The sequence below is a fragment of the Coturnix japonica genome, chromosome 3 (genome assembly GCF_001577835.2).
Source record: "Coturnix japonica isolate 7356 chromosome 3, Coturnix japonica 2.1, whole genome shotgun sequence".
Classification (NCBI taxonomy): domain Eukaryota; kingdom Metazoa; phylum Chordata; class Aves; order Galliformes; family Phasianidae; genus Coturnix; species Coturnix japonica.
Genome location: NC_029518.1, coordinates 19,569,404 through 19,587,247, shown reverse-complemented (window position 1 = coordinate 19,587,247; position 17,844 = coordinate 19,569,404). Strand labels below are relative to the sequence as shown.

General features: G+C 45.0%; 1 protein-coding gene and 1 long non-coding RNA gene across 2 annotated transcripts; one reads left to right on the top strand and one right to left on the bottom strand.

The window, feature by feature from the left end:
- Positions 1-902: 902 nt before the first annotated feature.
- On the bottom strand, positions 903-10,139 carry SLC30A1 (solute carrier family 30 member 1). The gene is made up of 2 exons (XM_015857345.2): positions 9,492-10,139; positions 903-6,615 (listed from the first exon to the last, which is right to left on the bottom strand). The coding sequence occupies exons 1-2, from the start codon at positions 10,111-10,113 to the stop codon at positions 5,699-5,701; spliced, it is 1,539 nt and encodes a 512-aa protein (XP_015712831.1). The 5' UTR covers positions 10,114-10,139; the 3' UTR covers positions 903-5,698.
- A 472-nt stretch (positions 10,140-10,611) lies between these two features.
- LOC107311063 lies at positions 10,612-13,871 on the top strand. The gene is made up of 2 exons (XR_001553848.2): positions 10,612-10,795; positions 13,123-13,871. It is a non-coding gene; the product is annotated as an uncharacterized LOC107311063 (long non-coding RNA).
- Positions 13,872-17,844: the final 3,973 nt, after the last annotated feature.

Here is a 17,844-nt window from a genome sequence, read left to right as displayed (position 1 = left end):
TGGCAGCTAACCTAAGTTTCAGTGGCCAGGGCACCAGTTAGGTGTGGGGCAGACACTTCACCTCTGCAGTGCACTAAGGGGTTGTTCTGGGAGGATGTGGTGTGGGAAAAGCATGGGTGAAGGAGGGCACTTCTAAAAGCTCAAGCTGTAGACCTGAGGCTTCTCCCATCCACTCAATTAAGAATTCATATGTTAGCGTGTCTGGGGAGGATGTTCCTAATAATTGCATGTATGGCCAAACGCATCATCCTGCGTGCATAACAATAGAACCACTTTTCTCTCTTGAAGCAAAGAAGAGCACCAAAGTTGAACCAACTGAGAGCTCCAAAACAAACGCATCACTGCAAGCCCATGAACAGCTCCAGCCAGATCCTAATTGCGATCCTGCCCCCTCTATATTATTGCTGGCAGCTGCATCTTGTGCAGCCGGTACTTCTCTCTCAGTCTATTTGAGAAGCTGCAGTGCTTCCAGATTGGAAGAAGTGAAGCTGAAAAACAACAAAACACCTTCCATTCTAGGGCAGCTATGTTCCGAAGTCTTGGAAATCAAATAAAGCGAGATAGACATCTATTAGCAACCCTACCCAACTGACCTAAAAGCCAGATATTTAACCACTGCCAGCTAATAGGTCAGCATTTTTTTTACAGTTCCTTTCAAAGGCTAAAAAGGTGCATTTTGCATACGTGCAATTAATTCTCCATGTGGAATCAGCAGCTATTCTTTTAATTGCACCTGGTGGTGGAGTTGGAGGGCATCACTTCACAGCCCCCTTATTAACTCCTGCTCCACTCATGCACTCTGTACTTGTTCCCAAGATTCTTGGCAGCTGTGAAAGCACCTTTCTGCTTGTCACGTGTCTTCCAAAGGACTGACCTGAGAAAGAAATCCCAACTAACAGTTCTTGATGTTCAAAAGCTCCATTTATTTTCTCAAGACTTTAATATTTCAGATTTAAGAAAAAGTTAGAACATTTGAGTTTATTTTAAAAGAAGCCCAAAAGCAAATTCAGCAATGAAATCTGGCTATGCCAATTATATTCCAATACTGTTCAGAAACAAGATCCAGGATACAGGAAAAAAAGAAAAGAAAAAGCCAAATGAATCCCATGTGTTTTTTGGAGACACAGATAAAACCTATTTCTTCAATATTGTGGTTTTGCTCTTAAACTATTTAGATAACACTGCGAATGCAAAAGGAATACAGACAGGAGCCTGTTAAAATGTGCTACTGTAGTTCAGAGGCAGTTAACCACACAGAGCAAAGGTTACAAGGGATAATCACAGCTCCCGTTATCAGCAAAGCTACGTTTGATTTGGAAAACTGTCAAGCCTGCCTTTAGCTCAGGCACATGGAGCATCCGCCTCTTTCCGTCTAGCAGAGAAAAAGCCAAAATTAATACGGAGCCGAACAACTTACATACATATCCGAAAAGGGAGTAACTGATGCTGTGCTGTGGAACTAAAATAGGCAGAGCATGTTTATCTGTTATTAAAAATAGTTAGCAGTATTCCCTATTCCCTCCGTGTGGAACTTGGAACATCCAGCCCCTCTGCCCCCCACTCTCGCCATAGCTGAAGAGATTAGGGAGTGCAGGCAGAGCAGGGGGCAGGGGAATGGCAGGAATCTTTATCCCTCCGCCTCAAACTCCACCAGTCGGTGGTTAATAAACTCGGGCAGCCCCATTTCAGAAGCACAAAGCAACATCAGTTCAGCTAAATTTGTTAGTGAGCCTGAGGACACTCATCGGGTTTTTCTTTCTTTTTGGAGAGTGGAAAAAAAATGAATAAGCCCTGGGATAAGCTGTGGAAATTGCAACAAACTGGTTTTTGCAGCACACTGAGAATCACCACAACACTAACCATCGTATAGCAGCCCGGAAATGCAGGTACTTGCAGCTCTCCAGGAGGCAGGCTGCCTGGCAGAAGCTCTGCGCTCACTCTGCAAGTAATTCCTCGCATACAAGTAGCTACTCGTCAGCCCTATGAAACTATTCTTGAACACAGAAATTTGCAGGACTGAGCCCTTGCCATGACTTTCAGGAAGTCACAAGTTGGAGCTAGTTTTGCTTTTTACATAACTACGCGTCTGTCTATACTGAATTCCACAGGGCAGCAATGAAGGGTACTACCAAGAGCCTACAGCGGATGCTGAAAGCAAGCAGCTAAATTATTACGAGGAGCTCCACACAAGCAATTTGCTCCTCTAAAGTAGTCTGTGCAATGCAATGCTGTGGGCAGCCCCCACATCACCCCTGCATCTCTGCACAGGTACGGCCTAAGTGGTGATTCCAAACAGCGTGTTTCTGGATGAGACGTACTAAACAGAAAATATGTCAACCAGCGGCGTTTGGCACATCTCTGACATTTAATCAGAAGAATAAACAATCTAGACACTGAAATACAAACTTATTTTTCCTTAAAGTCGGTGTTCCATAGTTGTGGTATTTTTATTATTCGTTTAAAAATTCAGGAATGTGATACACAATACAATCAGCTCCCCACCGCTGTGCTGCTCACTGACAGGAGATCCACTAGTTCTGTGCCTTGTGGAAAAAAAGGACAGATTGCGCAGTGCCTTTGAAGGCTCTCGGTATCCTGGAACTATGATTTCCAGAATAGATGTGGTCCGTGTAACCACAGACAGGTCAGCTGTCTTGTTGGGTCTAACGCAGCCAGAACGAGCACAAAAACTGTGTTCGTGCTGCAGTACGGCCACCTGACGGCCTTGTACTGCCAGGGAATGAATCAGGCTGAAGAGACTGAAGGGCCCCATTCGCAGCAGCTGCTGCTGAACACACATGTCACACAACAAAGAGAGGCTGCGCAGCTCCACGTGCCCCCCCATCAGCGACAGCATCTTCAGCATCACATTCATGTCCTGTCCCAGTAACAAAAATAAGGTGGGGGAGAGCTTTGTGTGTTTTAAACTAGCCATTGCCTGCAATGGACACAGTAATAGAAAAATATGACTTCTGGCACAAAAAGATTAAATAGTTACATTGGAATTAGTGACCACAATTCCATCTACTTGGGTGCATTTACTTAGTGTTAAGCAATGGAGGCAACTCGCATGACTTAACAGTTGCTCTCTTTATAAAAGCAACAGGAGAGAAGGAAGTTGGGCCTGTCAGTGCTACCATCATCCCTCTGTGTGCTTCTGTTGTTCTCTTTTTTTCTCATAAACCTAAGAGCAGTAGTTCTATGGCGCATCAGTGATACACAGCAGCACCTCCATCATTCATACTAAAGACTGAGACCAATTTTAAACTAGCAAGCAAAATAATTACTGGAAGTTTCCCATAGAAAGCAAGAATACACGTTTCAAAAAATAAAATAAAAATAGCACTTTGTTCATTTCAAAATTTACTTGGATAATACTTTGTAGTATACTAGCAGTAGTAGCATATTTTGCAAATGTAGTCTCATACAAGATCTCATTTAACAGTCAACTCTAGATCATATACAGGTAACAGGAGGAAGAGTTAAGCTAATTCAGACAGAACAAAACCATATATAAATACTCTATTAACATATTTAAGTTAGTTCATCAGACTATACAAGCAGAAACAGAACACGCTCGGCGATGCCTGAGAAGCACCACTGCCCCGAGCTGAGCGGGGCCCTGCTACTTCTCCCTTGTGTCCATGCACCGGCATTGACTACAGCACACAACACTGGTCATCCACCCATGGATAATCGAGAGTTGACTGCAACGCTCCGCTGAGAGGTTGGGTAAGACCACTGACACAACCCGGGCCAACCCAGGACTGATGAGCAGCAGACTATTCTGAACTACTTATGAGCGATTAGCATACGAGATGCATATTGGAAATGCAAACTAGCAAAGTGTTCTGTGTCTGGAGGCAAAGCTACATTCCCTTCGCTAACAAAACATTCTTTTAAAAAAATCTACACTTAAATACTGTTGAAAACCTGAAAACCACAGCATCAAAGAATTTTGTAAGGCCAAAACTATCCTCGGTTCCCTCCTCTGTGCCTGGGTATTGTAATACATTTGAAGGAGCAAACTCTAACACAGTTTAGTATCCCACGCTCCTTCCAGCGCCTTCCAGTAACAGATCTCAGAGCTCGTCACGCAAGAGTTGAGCCTCACAACACCCCTGTGAGGTAGGTATTATTCCCATGTTGAGACAGGGAAACCGAGGCAGAGTGTTTATCCAACGTGCCCAGAGTCATACAGCAAACAATGGAAGATGTGAACGGCTTTCCAGTTTGGAGCACAGGAGAAGTCTATTAAGGACCAGGCATTACTCCCCATACACAACTCACATGTGGATCAACGGGGTCAGGGTTTCAGATTAGATTCCTTCTAAGTTTTATCTTCAACTCTCACCTAGTCTCCGTCAGAGTCCACAGATCAGCTTCTCCTGTGAAGGCATAAGCTGGCAGCACGCTGTAACAGCTTCTTTACAGCCAGTTGTTGATCAACTGATTTAACATTTAAAATCATAGAATCAGATACTCCTTGAGTGAAATTATGTGATACACATCTTACAAAGTAAAGTACAGTGAATGAAATCCTGCTCCCCCGTACACTTCAGCAGAAGCCAGACAGATACTCCTGAGGATGCTGCAGAGACCAGGACCGCAGTCACTGCAAAGTGCTTGCAGACAGACTTTAACTACATGCAAAATGCCTCACTGGATTACTGGTTATGGAGGCTATGCCAATGCTTTAGAAAAGCATCAGTTTTACTGTCAGTGCTTGACAAACTTCCCCCCGACAGAGCACTTACTGCCACAGCTAAGTTATTCTTTTCTTTTATTAGTAAACTCAGCATCAGTTAAAGCTGAAGCCCCATCTTTTCATTCATGGCAGAGTCGAGGCTTCCTTAAGCTCAAAGACTTTTATGACGATACGGAAATAATGAAAACACCGGAAGATCTGTAAAATATTAAAGTAGGCATTACTTTATCTGCCAGTCTCACATCCTGATCACACAGAATATACAGTAGCTCGGAACTTTCATTTTGAGCAAAGAAACCCCTTTCACATCTGATATTTTCACAGGCCATTGATTTTAATTACCTCGCTACCTTTCCAGAAAAAGCGGGGATGGTTTCTAACAATCATTTGATGCTTCCTTTCAAATATGCTGTGTGAGATATTCGTAAGAAAAACCTTCACATTTTTTATTACGTAAGTTTAAGAAAAAAATACGTGAAACTGACAAAGTGGTTTCCAGTTTTAAGAAGTTAAATCTTTAAAAACGTTCTATTGACTTTGGTTTCCTTAGGGCTTCTAAATAAACAATATATTAAAATATCTACAAATCAAATATTAAAGAAAAAAGCAGGTCCAAGAAATCTGTAACACAAATTGAGCTCCTATCTGCTTATCCCTCAAATATCTTCTAATTGGAAAAAAAATAATAATAATAATTCGAAGCACAACAAAAAGCGTCTCGGCTGAAATGTTGAAACTGGTTTTCTGAAGTTGTTACAGCCTCGGTGGGTGCACTTGGTGTCTGTCTCAGTACAAAGTCAACAGAAACGGTGTATATGACAGTGACATCATGTTCTTTAGAACAAGCATTCTAGATTTAGCAATATGACAAGAACGAGGACTTCAGCAATTACACTACTTGGCAAAATTGCATCTCCAACATCTGTCTCTTCCTCTTGCGACGCAGCTGTTGTCAAAGTCACCAAAACTCAGGTAGCACCATTCAGGGAGTTACAAAGACGATTCAAACTGCTCGTTTTGATCGGTGTTTGCCTCTAGCTTAACTGCAGGTACACTCTCCGATTTAGTCCTTCTAGTTTTGTTATGTGGAAATTCAATGACAACCTCTGAACAAGAAATACTAAGCGAAGAAGATTTTTCTGTCTTCTTTCCAGCGTTATCTTCTATTGTTCCACAACACTGCTTCAAAGCACACTGAGTTCTGCAAGGAAACTCGCATTTCCCTCTCCCTGATTCAGAGCCAACGCTGGCAAACTCGGGCTGAATGGTAGTTGCATGAATCCCTTCATCGTGAAAGATCTCTTTGATGCGCTTTGCCACCATCATGTACGTGGAAGGGTCAGGACACTTTATGTGAGCTGTGCCAATGATCCTACTGCCCGCTAGCTGCCAAATGTGTAATTCATGCACTGCTTCAACTCCTTCAAGGGTACGCAATTTTGAGTTCAAAGAATGAACATCTATTTGTTTGGGAACAGTCTGTAGAAGTATAAGGGCCGATTCCCTAAGTAACGGGTAAGTTGTGTAAAGGAGGATACAAACCATAATCAAACAAAGAACAGGATCTAAATATAGTAACCAGCATGGACCAGCCACTGTAATGCTCTCTTGCTCAGACTTGTTTGCACTGCCGAGAGGTTGGGATAAAGTAGCATTCTCCACGCAATGGCTATTGACACATGGATTAAAGCAGGGCCCATCTTTGGGACATGGATTCCACAAACCATAGAAGAGCAAGGCATTCACTACGACAATTACTGAACCTAAGGCATCTCCAAATACATGCAGAAAAACTCCCCGCATGTTCAGCTGTGCGCTGGAGTCTTCCTCAACCTCTTCAACATCCAAAGGATAATGACTAGCGTTCCCATTCACTTGTAGGTCCGTCGTGTCATCCTTCATATCACCTGACAAGAAAGTAGTAGAGCCATTAGGCACATGCTGTAACAATACACATTGCTACAATTCCATATATAAAAATTATCAACATTAACCCTGCCTCATGCAGCACAAAACTGGAAAACAAGCAACTTGGCCCACTACACTTCTATTTTAACAGAAACCCACTGCCACCTTTTCCAGGTGCTTAACCATTACAGAATCACAGAATTGTAGGGGTTGGAAGGGACCTCTAGAGATCATCAAGTCCAACCCCACTGCCAAAGCAGGCTCCCTACACCATGTCACACAGGTAGGCGTCCAGGCGGGTCTTAAATATCTCCAGAGAAGGAGACTCCACCACCTCCCTGGGCAGCCTGTTCCAGTGCCCAAAGGAGGGTCCTGTTGATGCCCAAAGCCGTGCATTATGAATTATGTAATTCATAAAAGAACATTTTTGTACCCTCTCTCATCAAAAAATGGGCTCCATCACACCCAACAAACTAGGTAGGAACAAGCACACACACCATTATAAAGAGGCAATGTGAAAGGAATCATTTTCCAAACTTCCAAATCGGAATTATTTTACATGATTAACTTCTTATGCTTCTTCAGATCTTTGGACAGACAACTTACAGTGCTAAAGAAATGCAACAGGCATTGACCAATGGCCTGACAAAGTAAAAGAAGCAGCTCTCCCTGCTTCAATGGTTATTGAGTTCAGAGCTTTGTAAACATTAACGTGTTAATATGACCTACAGCTTTTGTCCCTCTGCACTCATGACTGTAATTCTGTGATCATAAAAGTGTCTCCAAGGCCCTTCCTCTCCCAGGAAGGAGGCAGGCACACACAGAGGTGGCTGAGAGGTAGGTCAGGCCCAAGCCCTCAGCTCATCATGCTTCTGTCCTAAAGCTCCATCTACATCTTCCACAGAGTTTCTAGGAGTCACGGAACAAGGAAACGTCACTGAGATCAGTAATTTTCCAGAGAAATGAGTAAGTTAGAGGAAAATATCTCGAGTTACAGAGTTCAGGCTTTGGGGTTCACAATGAGGGCACAGAAACAGGACACTTGATCCATCTCCATAGCAAGCATTTGGGACAAAGGAGATTTGGAGAGACAGTGGATGGGGTGGATAGCAAGAAGCAAGGTTCCAGAAAACTCTGAATCTTTTTAACAGTTCAAATATCTCAATTTGAATTTTGACTCATTTCAAACTAACTATAAACAGATTACTTTACACAAGATGTATGCACAAAGATGCCTGTGCAGGACTAACCCCTGAGGCTGTTGTGGGGATTTCACTTCAACCTCAGGAGAAGGCAGCCTACCCTTCTTCACAGCTCCCTGCTGAGGTACAGCACCAACTTCAGACATTGCCCTGATCTTCACTTGCACAACTTACAGCTTCTTACAAGTCTCCACACACCTTCACCTGTGACACCTCCGTGGGCCAACAATGAATAACTCCATCCCTTACATAATCATGACATGGCAGAGAAGGAAAGGCAAACTTACTTGAAAGTTTCCCCATGCCCCAAATCATGCCTTGTTACTTGCTAAATGCCCACAACAAATTATTCGCTACAGCCAGGACACCCACAGCATACGTTTTAATCCACAAGAGAAGCCAATCTTTTAGCCTACAACTAGACAAGAATTGAGCTGAAAGCACAACTTACATTTCGACAGGCAAGAACAACTCAGAAGCCAAGGCATCAATTAGATCAACAGCTAAATGAATCTTACACGGTTTGAATCTAATTACTAGAATACTTTTGTTGGGACTAACATGACTTTAAGAGGTTATTTTATTTTGTGGTTAAGAAAAGAGTGTAATATACTCAGAGGAACTTTCAATCTTCTCAAAAGCAACAGGGAGTCAAAACACTAAAGAAACTAAGGAGAAAAAGAGGAACTCCAAGTTTCTCAGATGCCCATGGGAACTTCTGACCACTGAAATACTGAAACCATAGCAAAGTTCACTCCGTAGAGGAAAGAGCAAGCTAAGCTCATTCAGCAGTCTCTCCTAATGTTGCCCTGAGAAAAAAAGGAGATACCTGGATCTGAGGACTGAGAAAAAAGGAGAGGTGTGGGTCCAAGGACTGACACTTTTTCTTCCCTGTGTATAAGTGAAGTGGAGAAGCAGCAAACATGCAGCTTCCACTGCCACGCAGCATTCAGCTCACACCAAGTGACTTCAAAACAAGCCACCCAGGCTTCTGGATCCACTAAAAAACCAACCTAAGACATTCCCTCCCTCAAAAAAGACAGTGTAATGAGAACTAGGGGGAGAAGATTTTAACAGACAAGCGAATGGGAATCTTCACGCTTTGGAAAGCTAGAGAAAGCAAACTTGAAACCACACGTGTGCTCAGGAGCCAGATAGCTCTGCATTCAGTGCCTACTGCAGGACTTCCTCAGTTCCTCAGTCTCCAAGATTTCTTCCTACACACGCCTCAAAGAAGCACCTCATTACTGGAATAGACTTCACTACGCTACGTCCAGCGGCAGAAAATCTCTCAGGTAGCTGACACCTAAAGCAACATAAAGCCCTGGCTGTCAGGACCAAGGCGCTGAGCTGCACATTGATGCACAGCCGGTTCAGCTGATGGGGCGCTGCCTTGTGACAGGCAAACACCGCTTGTCACGCGCCTCCTCTGCCAGCACCAACTTCTCCCAAGGCAAAGAGTGCTTCACCCCAAGCTTCACCCCTGACCCGCCTGCAAGAGAAAGGCACGACCCAGGGCGCTCCTTATAGCGCCTGCTGAAAAGCTTTGATGCCGAGGTGCCGCCCGCCCCGCTAAGCAGCTTCCCTAAGGAAGGACGGGCGGCCCCACCGAGCTCGTGGGACGGGACCTGCCCCGTTGTCCCGGCACGGGCGAGAGGCGCTCGAGGTCTTACCCAGCTTGTCCTGGCTGAGCCCGTTGGAGCCGCTGCAGTTCTCCACCAAGGTGCTGGTCTCGTCGCGGTGCAGCGCGGCCTCCCCGTCGGCGGGGCTCTGCTCGGCCTTGCCGCTGCCCCGGGGGAGCCGGGAGCCGCCCCCGTGCGCGTGGCCGTGGCCGTGGGAATGGCCGTGTCCGCCGACGCCGTGGTGGTTGAAGAGGCAGAGCCCCAGCAGGTTGATGACGAGCCCCGCCACCCCCACGGCGATGACCACCAGCGGCTGCTGGATCTCGTGGGGCTCGGTGAAGCGCTCGATGGCCTCCAGCAGGATGGTGAAGCAGAGCGCGGTGAGGAACACGGCGTTGACCAGGGCGCCCATCACCTCGGCCCGCACCCAGCCGAACGTGTTCTTCTTGGTGGCGCGGGTGCGCTGTGCGAAGCGCACGGCCACCAGCGCCACGACCAGGGCCATGACGTCGGAGAGCATGTGGAACGAGTCGGACAGCATGGCCAGCGACGCCGTGACGCGGCTCACCGCCACCTCCACCACGAAGAACAGGAACGTGAGCGCCAACATGCACAGCAGCCGCGCCCGACGGTTCTGCCACCACCGCGGCCCGCCCGGCCCCTCGGCCGCCATCCCCCCGCACGTCGCGCCGGGCCGAGCGACGGCGGCCGCCGGCCCGACCCGGCCCGGGTGCGAGGAGAGCCGGCGAGCGGCCCTCGGCGGAGCCCCGACGGACAACGCCGCTCCGTCTCTCCGCCGCCCGACCCGGCCGCTCGGCCGCCGCTCCCAACGCTGGCGCCGGGCGAGCAAACTTTGCACCCGAGCCCCCTCGCTCTTTCCACACGGAACCCGAGCCGGCACGGACACGCCCCCCAGCCCGCGCCCCATTGGCCGCCGCCCCCCGCCTCGCCCGCCATTGGCCCGAGCCCCCTCGCGACGGCCGGCCCCTCCCCGGCGGCACGGCCCGGCGGCGGGCGGGGGGGCGGGGCTCGGAGTGACGGCGGCCGCCATTGGCGGAGCGCGGCCGCTGCTCCAGTGCGGAACCGCCCCGCGGCCAGCGGGACTCGTGCAAAAGGTGCCGCTGCTTCACACGGCACCCACGGCGCCAGAGCGGGGCGGGGCGGGGCCACCCCTGAGGGACGGCACGGGGCGGGATGCGATGCGCCTGAACGGGCCGGGGGCGGCTGTGGGAGTGGGGGCTGAAGGGCTCCTGGCCCGGCCCTCAATGGCTCCTGGTCCGGCCTGAGGGGACATCGACCCTCAGTTCCATCCCGCTTCTGAAAGTGCTGAGCAAATAATGTGATGAGCCATAGCTGTAAGTATCACAGTTATGTGGTTTGTAGGTACATGCACAGTCACATACATGCCCAGGGAGGTGGTGGAATCTGCTTCTCTGGAGATATTTAAGACCCGCCTGGACGCCTACCTGTGTGATGTGGTGTAGGGAGCCTGCTTTGGCAGGGGGTTGGACTTGATGATCTCTAGAGGTCCCTTCCAACCCCTACAATTCTGTGATACATAACCATTCATAGTTATATAACTTCTGATCATTAATTGCTTAAATATTCCGTCGGAAGGAGGAAGTAATTGCGCTTGAGGAGGTTTTGGAAAGCTGTAGTCTAACAGAAGCATTCAAACACTTATAAATCAGCCCGTAGATTTCCATTGAATTTGTGGTCAAGGAAAGAAAAAGGATAGAACCACTTTGGAGACTTCTGGAAACATGACAAAAATGCCATCACAAAAATGACCGAATGGCCGAGTTGACTCCTTCCTTTACCAGCAGCGTTCCAGGAGGGCCAGCAGATACGGCAGCAAGGAGCAGGGACCAAGAACGTTCCTTGCACGGGTGGACAATGAAAAGCAAGGTGACAAGTAGCCATCGCTGCTTGTAATGTGGAGGTGTAGCTTCATGTCTGCAGTGCACGCAGGCAGTGTGAGATCTGGTGGTTGGGAAAGATGTAGCAGGAATACAAGAGCCTATTGCTATGCCTGGAAGTTCCAGAAGGATCTTGATGTGGGGGCTGTGCAATGGTCTTTCACAGCTGGAGCAGACTCAGCACAGTTCCATCAAATCCATGTGTGCTACCATGCTGCTCTGGTCTTGGCATGCCACTGGCTCTTATTCACTTACACTGTAGTGTATGTACAGGGCATGACAGGCATTCCTGTACTGACCCATGAACTATGAACCCTATTTTCTGAGATTGTTCTTACCAAAATCTAGGTCTGCTCTGTTTTCGTTTTAGCTTAGGAAACCATATGGCATGTTTTAATGACTACCAGTACGTCAAGAGTGCTGCAAGGGAGTCAGCAATCAGATCACTGTAACGTTTTCCTCATCTACTTGGCTTCCCTTGTGCCATAGTATCATTTAATAAGGTGGTGTAGGTAATTGGGAAGCTGACCGTCAATTACACCATTACAGTGCAACATGCTCTTGTCCTGTGCTCCTCACCCTCACACATGGTCATTAGTTATTGAGATAGACTTGCCAAATGTAGGATATATGGGTCAAGGAAACCAGCACAACTTAAACCTCCTTTACTTCATTGGGGTTAATTTTTTATAGGGATTGGTGTTAATCCAGTGGAATTTGTGTAGCTAGGAAGAGCGAGGAGTTTCATGTCCCTCACTTACTAGACTTGAGAATTACTGAAACCAAGTCTTCGTTGGTTCCCCTCAGCTGTCATAGTTTTCACAATGACTGGAAGTACTGGGTCTCCTCTTCTCTGTGAAATCATCTGGAAATCAATATCAGCACCATCCTTACCAATAAAACTTGACTGACCTCAAACATGAACTGTATAAAGACCTTTGTTGGCATTCTTAGTATGTGAACAAAGCCTAGATGAATTTGGGATCCTTTTAATATTTTTCTTTTTGCCATGAGGCCTCCTAATCTGCTCAAAGATCCCATGAAACTGGTCAGTCTTCTGCTGTTCTCCCCTTATGGGACAGCAAGATCTGATCCTGCCCTTGTCCAGGAATAGCTTTTCTTGCTATTATACCTGGCTGAATACTGAATTCTTCCTCGGGCAAAAGTCCACAACGTAGGGACTGTATTTCTCAAGAAACAGGAAGGATATGATCATTTGCCAGGCTGGAAGGGATGATGGTTACTCTAGCCTTCTAGTGCTCCCACTGAATAGGGCCGGGCATCCAGATTTGCTCTAGGGGGCCCAGTAGTTACTGTTATCTTCACTCACTTGAAATGCAGGAACTTGCATTAACAGTCCCCAGCTGTATCCTGGTCTTGCTGCTGGACATGGTGAACGCAGACGCTTCCTTAGCCCCAGAATCTTTCTCATGAACCAGTGGGCCCTACACAACCTTTCCTGAGCTTCTCTGTTGTTTTACCATGTATCAGCATCCACAAGGAACAGGGATTGTCCTAAATTTAGGACTGTCCATGTGGCAGCATTATACATTTTAAGATTGATAGGAAGGTGACTGATAAAGGTACCTAGTTACATCTTAAGAATGTGTGCTTACAGGAGAACATTTTGTTCTTTCTTACGAGTTAGAGGAGAATACTATATCTTCAAAGTAGGGAGGACTGAGGTTTTTTTATTTTGTTTTGCTTTGTGGGTATTTTTTTTTAGGCTTCCAGGCATTGTGACTAACCTGATTCTTCTCCAGGCTCTGTTTCCGTTCCACACGTGTGGAATGAACAGTTTCCAAGGCTGCTTGCTTACTGAAAATGCTCCATGTTTTGAGGGGAGAAGTGACTCTGAATCTCCAGTGAGCTGCCTCGTACCACCTCGGATCTGGGTGACAAGATAGGAAAAAGCAAGACAGAGCTGCTTCGTGTTGCCTGTTCTGAGGCAAAAATTTCTGTACTGCATGCTGCTGAACTCTCAGACTGCTGAGCACTGTGGGAAGAATAGGACTTTGGTTGGGAGATTCACTGTTACTCAGCATGTTTGCTGAGTAAATAAAGTCATTACCTTTTCCTTTGAATCTGTGTAAATTTTGTGTGGGGAGAGAGGTCAGCCACAAAGGGCTCTTCGCTACATGCCTTTCCACTTGGAAAAGACGAAGCCTTGTCTATGGCCTTCTAATGCAGTCACATACCACAGAGCGTGCTGCCTCTGTTTAATACCTAACATTTCCTTTCTGCACAGTCATCAGACCTGTCTGCTTTTAATAAAGGCTTGTGGGACTCTGACAAACATGACTCCATCTGTCTGTTCCACTTCAAGGCTGTCAGTGTTCATTTTAGGCTGTGTTTCTTGCAGGCAATGTCTCTCTGTTAGCTGTCCTTGCAAGGTTTCTTCAAATTAGATTCAGTCAGCAGCACGGAAGAGAACAAAAACGTTCACTGTTTATGTATGTTAACAAGTCTATTCCCTGTAATGAGAAACAATACAAATGAAAAGTATTATTGATCATGTAGCCTGTGTCATATTTGTGGTTGTATTCCGATTCGGGAAATCAACATTATCAAGAAAAGGACTTAAACATGTATTTGCAGTTCATTAAGAGGCCTTCTTTGAGTAAAATCAAGTTAAGCACGTGTTGTAATGCTTTCACTTGTGGCCCATGAAGAAAGACTGTATCTGTAAAGGGAGACAAAGAGAATCTTGCTCTATAAAGAGGTTTGTTTTTCCACTTGCTTACTGTATTAGTAAAACCTGGCAGAACTCCAGACACATGAAGGAGGTCAGGATATCACCTTCTATACCTGTGAACCTTAAAAAGCAGATGAAGAAGTGAAAATTTTCCAGATTTTTTTTCTCCCTACTAAAGAAATGGGTTTAAAACTGTGACTATCTCATGTCCAGTTTTGATCTTTCCTTTGTAGGTTAGTTGTTTTGCTTTCTCACTGTCAGTCCATTATTTGATCCAGTAGCACTTGGCAGCCTGCGATTGCTTCATAATATCTGCCACAATTAACTGCACAGCTGATCTCTGACTTTTTAATGAACATGCATTTTGTTTTGGTGCAATTGGAGAGCATTTCCTGGCAGTTTTGGTTACCACTTGCTCTGCCTATGATACAATCAGTATTCTCTTAAAATTCACAGGTAGGCAAGCAAAACTGTTGCTCTAATCAGCTGTAAAGTTAACAGACTTCATGGATTTAGAGCTAATAATTTATTCAGCCAGCGTTCAAATTGATCCTACTAGAAAATTCATCAGCATATTAATTGTTAAAGGAAAAAAAAAGAATCAGGAATAAGTGTGGTGTTTCTATTCCAGACAGCCAGTGGTGGTTCTATTCCAGACAAGATGGCTCTATTCCAGACAAGGCAGCTCCCTGCTGGAAAGATATGGAATAATGATTCAACAGGAGTAGGAAAATTCTGTAGATATGGGATATTATGGAATGAGAGAAATGTCTTTACAGCTGATTGGCCGGTAACATTTCTTATTATTACTGAAATAAATTATCCTTCGTGATATTTTTAATAAATTGTATTGTTAAACTCTGCCTTTCATTATCTTTAGAAACAACAAATCTCTACCTGTAGTCTAAGCATGATCTGAATCTATCAACTCTTTGTTAATATAATCAAAGCATTTGTTATTGATATTGTTTCAAACATCAATAATCATTCTATTCTCTTAAGTAGTCAGAGTCTGAGTGTGTGTGTCTCTACACTGTTCTGACCAACTGTGAGACAAGTGAGCACCTCTTAAGTCTCTAGAAGTTCCTATAAGAACAGTAAATATTGTAGGGAAATCATAAATGTGAATGTTCCAGCATTTTAAAAGTTAGCTTTAAACAAGGACAGTTTTGAATCCTTTGAGACTGCAAACCTCTTCTGTGTTATGCTACCAAAGAAGAAATGCATGTGCAAAAAATACACATTTTGCCCTGACCAAAGGAGCCATGCTGATACACCTCAGTATCCGCTAGGAGTCTAGTGACATCAGGGGAACACCGCTGCAGTATTCTGTTTCAATCTCAGGGACTGAACTAGCCAATGTAAGAATTTAGTGCAAGAACATTAGTGGCTCAAAAGAGGAAAATCCCCAGGCAAACTGGAATGAAAGCCATCACTTTAGTTATGTGTATAAGAGATCTTAAAAGATGGTTCCTGGAAGAGCCATGGGCACAGGATATGGCACATCCTATTTCTGCTCTTTCAGACAGGCCTGCCAAACAGCCTGATAACACAGGAGTTATAGGACATGCTTAGGCATGGGGACTCCTGTGTAATGATCACAGGCTTCCTGTGACCCAGAAACAGCAGGTCTGGTCTTGAGGGCAGCCTCAGGCTCATCCTGGGCAGGCAATCCAGGTACATCTTGTGTTTCCAGTCAGCTTACCTACCCACACAGATCTGCTCTTCTTGGTGCCACAGCTCATGTCAGGCCAGAACGGCATCCATCCATTGTGATGACAGTCTTTTCCTTTAAGTAGATGTGTTCCCCATTTTACCATTTATTTGTTAGGTATTAATTGTATCAGCTTGATATGGACAGATTTCATCACACAGATGGATATATCCATGGAAAAAACACCAATTATTTTGCCACTTGTAGACCTCTTTCAACTCAGGATACTTTGTGATTTCATGATTCTATGATTGTTTAAAATTTCCTTTCCCTAAAGGTGACGTGACTTAGATTATGCTGCGATCCTGACTCTGAGATGTTCTGGACACTGTTCATCACTTCAAGCACCAAACTTGAAGGTCTGTGCTATGTCTCACCACCTTTTTTCTTTTCAACAGTCAGATACATTTGTTGTTTGTCAAATCATATTCCAAGACAGTGAGTATAAACATGCTGACTTTATGTTAATAAAATCTATCTATTTTCATGACTGCCTTTCATGGAGGCCATTACAGGTTCAACTTAAGACAATCTAACTAACTAATAAATAAATAAAAGCTGGTGCCAGAAAGGGCAGGCATGTTTCCTAGCTGGAAATCACATTACTGTCCCCAACCAGTCCTCAGATCTAGCAGTGCTAGATGTCCCATGAGGGGCATCAGTTCTGCCTGCTAGTACAACCAAAACCAAATTCTTTTCCTTCAACAAGTTCAGCAAGCTAATCCTATTTGCTTAGGGCTACAGGGCAGCTAGAGCTGACACTCAGGAACATGTGATTAGGGCAGGAAAAAGTGTGTGACCATAAACTGGGTACATCCCATAGTTCTTTATGCTGATTGTGAAACCACAGTCTCAAACTGACAATAAGGGAGGGACTCATGCCTGGGAATTGGTCGCTGATGCAAATATCTTCATATCATGAGTCTCCCTGTAGAGTCAGTGGAGATCTAATAAACTCTGTCAGTGGAGACTACAGTGTAATTTATCTCCTCCAAGAATTTTATGTATTTGTTCAGATAACTTCTACCCTTACAGTGCCCATTTCTGTCTGTGACTATGAAGAAAACCTAGTGTGAACAGCTCAGAGATTAAATCAGCATCTAATGAGGTGAGCCTTCAAGTGCTGGTTCTGTGTGCTATAGGACAAGATTTTTTGTTATTCTTATTCATACATTAAAGTGTGAGTTAAGTGAATTATTTAATGAAATAAACTGAATAATGCCAGTAGGAAGAGTAGTAGCCAGTGGCCCTTCCTGCTAACAGTAATGCTCATACCAATATACTTGGAATGTGATGTTCAAAACTGTGTCTCCAAGCCAAAATTCACATGCACAGGGGAAGTGTTTTGATATAAGTCCTGGGCAACTATTGTTCCCTTGGAAGCAAACAGGAGTGGTGGCTACTTTTGGAAAGCAGGGCATTTGTGAATGTGATTAAGCATGGAAAAGTCTAACTTCAGGCATTTTTCACAAAAAAAAAGCCATCATCTAAATTTCTTACAAGCAAGTTCTGTGCAGTTCATTATGAATGGTTGTTTGTACATAGCAACTGTGAACATGGCTTCTTGAAAGCTTTATTTGCATTCAGCTGTTTTGTATTTACCCAGATGTTTTTGTCTTAATGTTTGGAAGAATGAATTTCGCATCAGCATGGGTGCATTAAATGCTGTGTCCCAGTATCCTCGGAGCCAATGGAGAGGACCCATTTCTATCACTGCTGAGATGGCAAAGCAGTTAGTGTAGCTGTCCCACAAAGGGTTCATCCATCAAGTTTCCAAGAAGGCCATCTCTCTTATCAACTAACGATGCATACCATCTGGTTAGTTAACAGTGGGGTAAAGGTCTTTTTCCTGCTGTATGTCAAGCTGTTATGCAAAAAACTGCTGTATGTAATCTATATATAACCTTAGAATTGCATATAGTACCAACTGGAGTTCTAGGAATATGCTTATTTATTCTTTTATTAGCCTCCTATAATGGACATACTTTGTGCCTTTGATAATTAGATAAACCAAAGCCTATGTCTTCATTGGAAATTTCCATGCAGGAAGATATTCTTGTGAGAAAAGGACTAAGT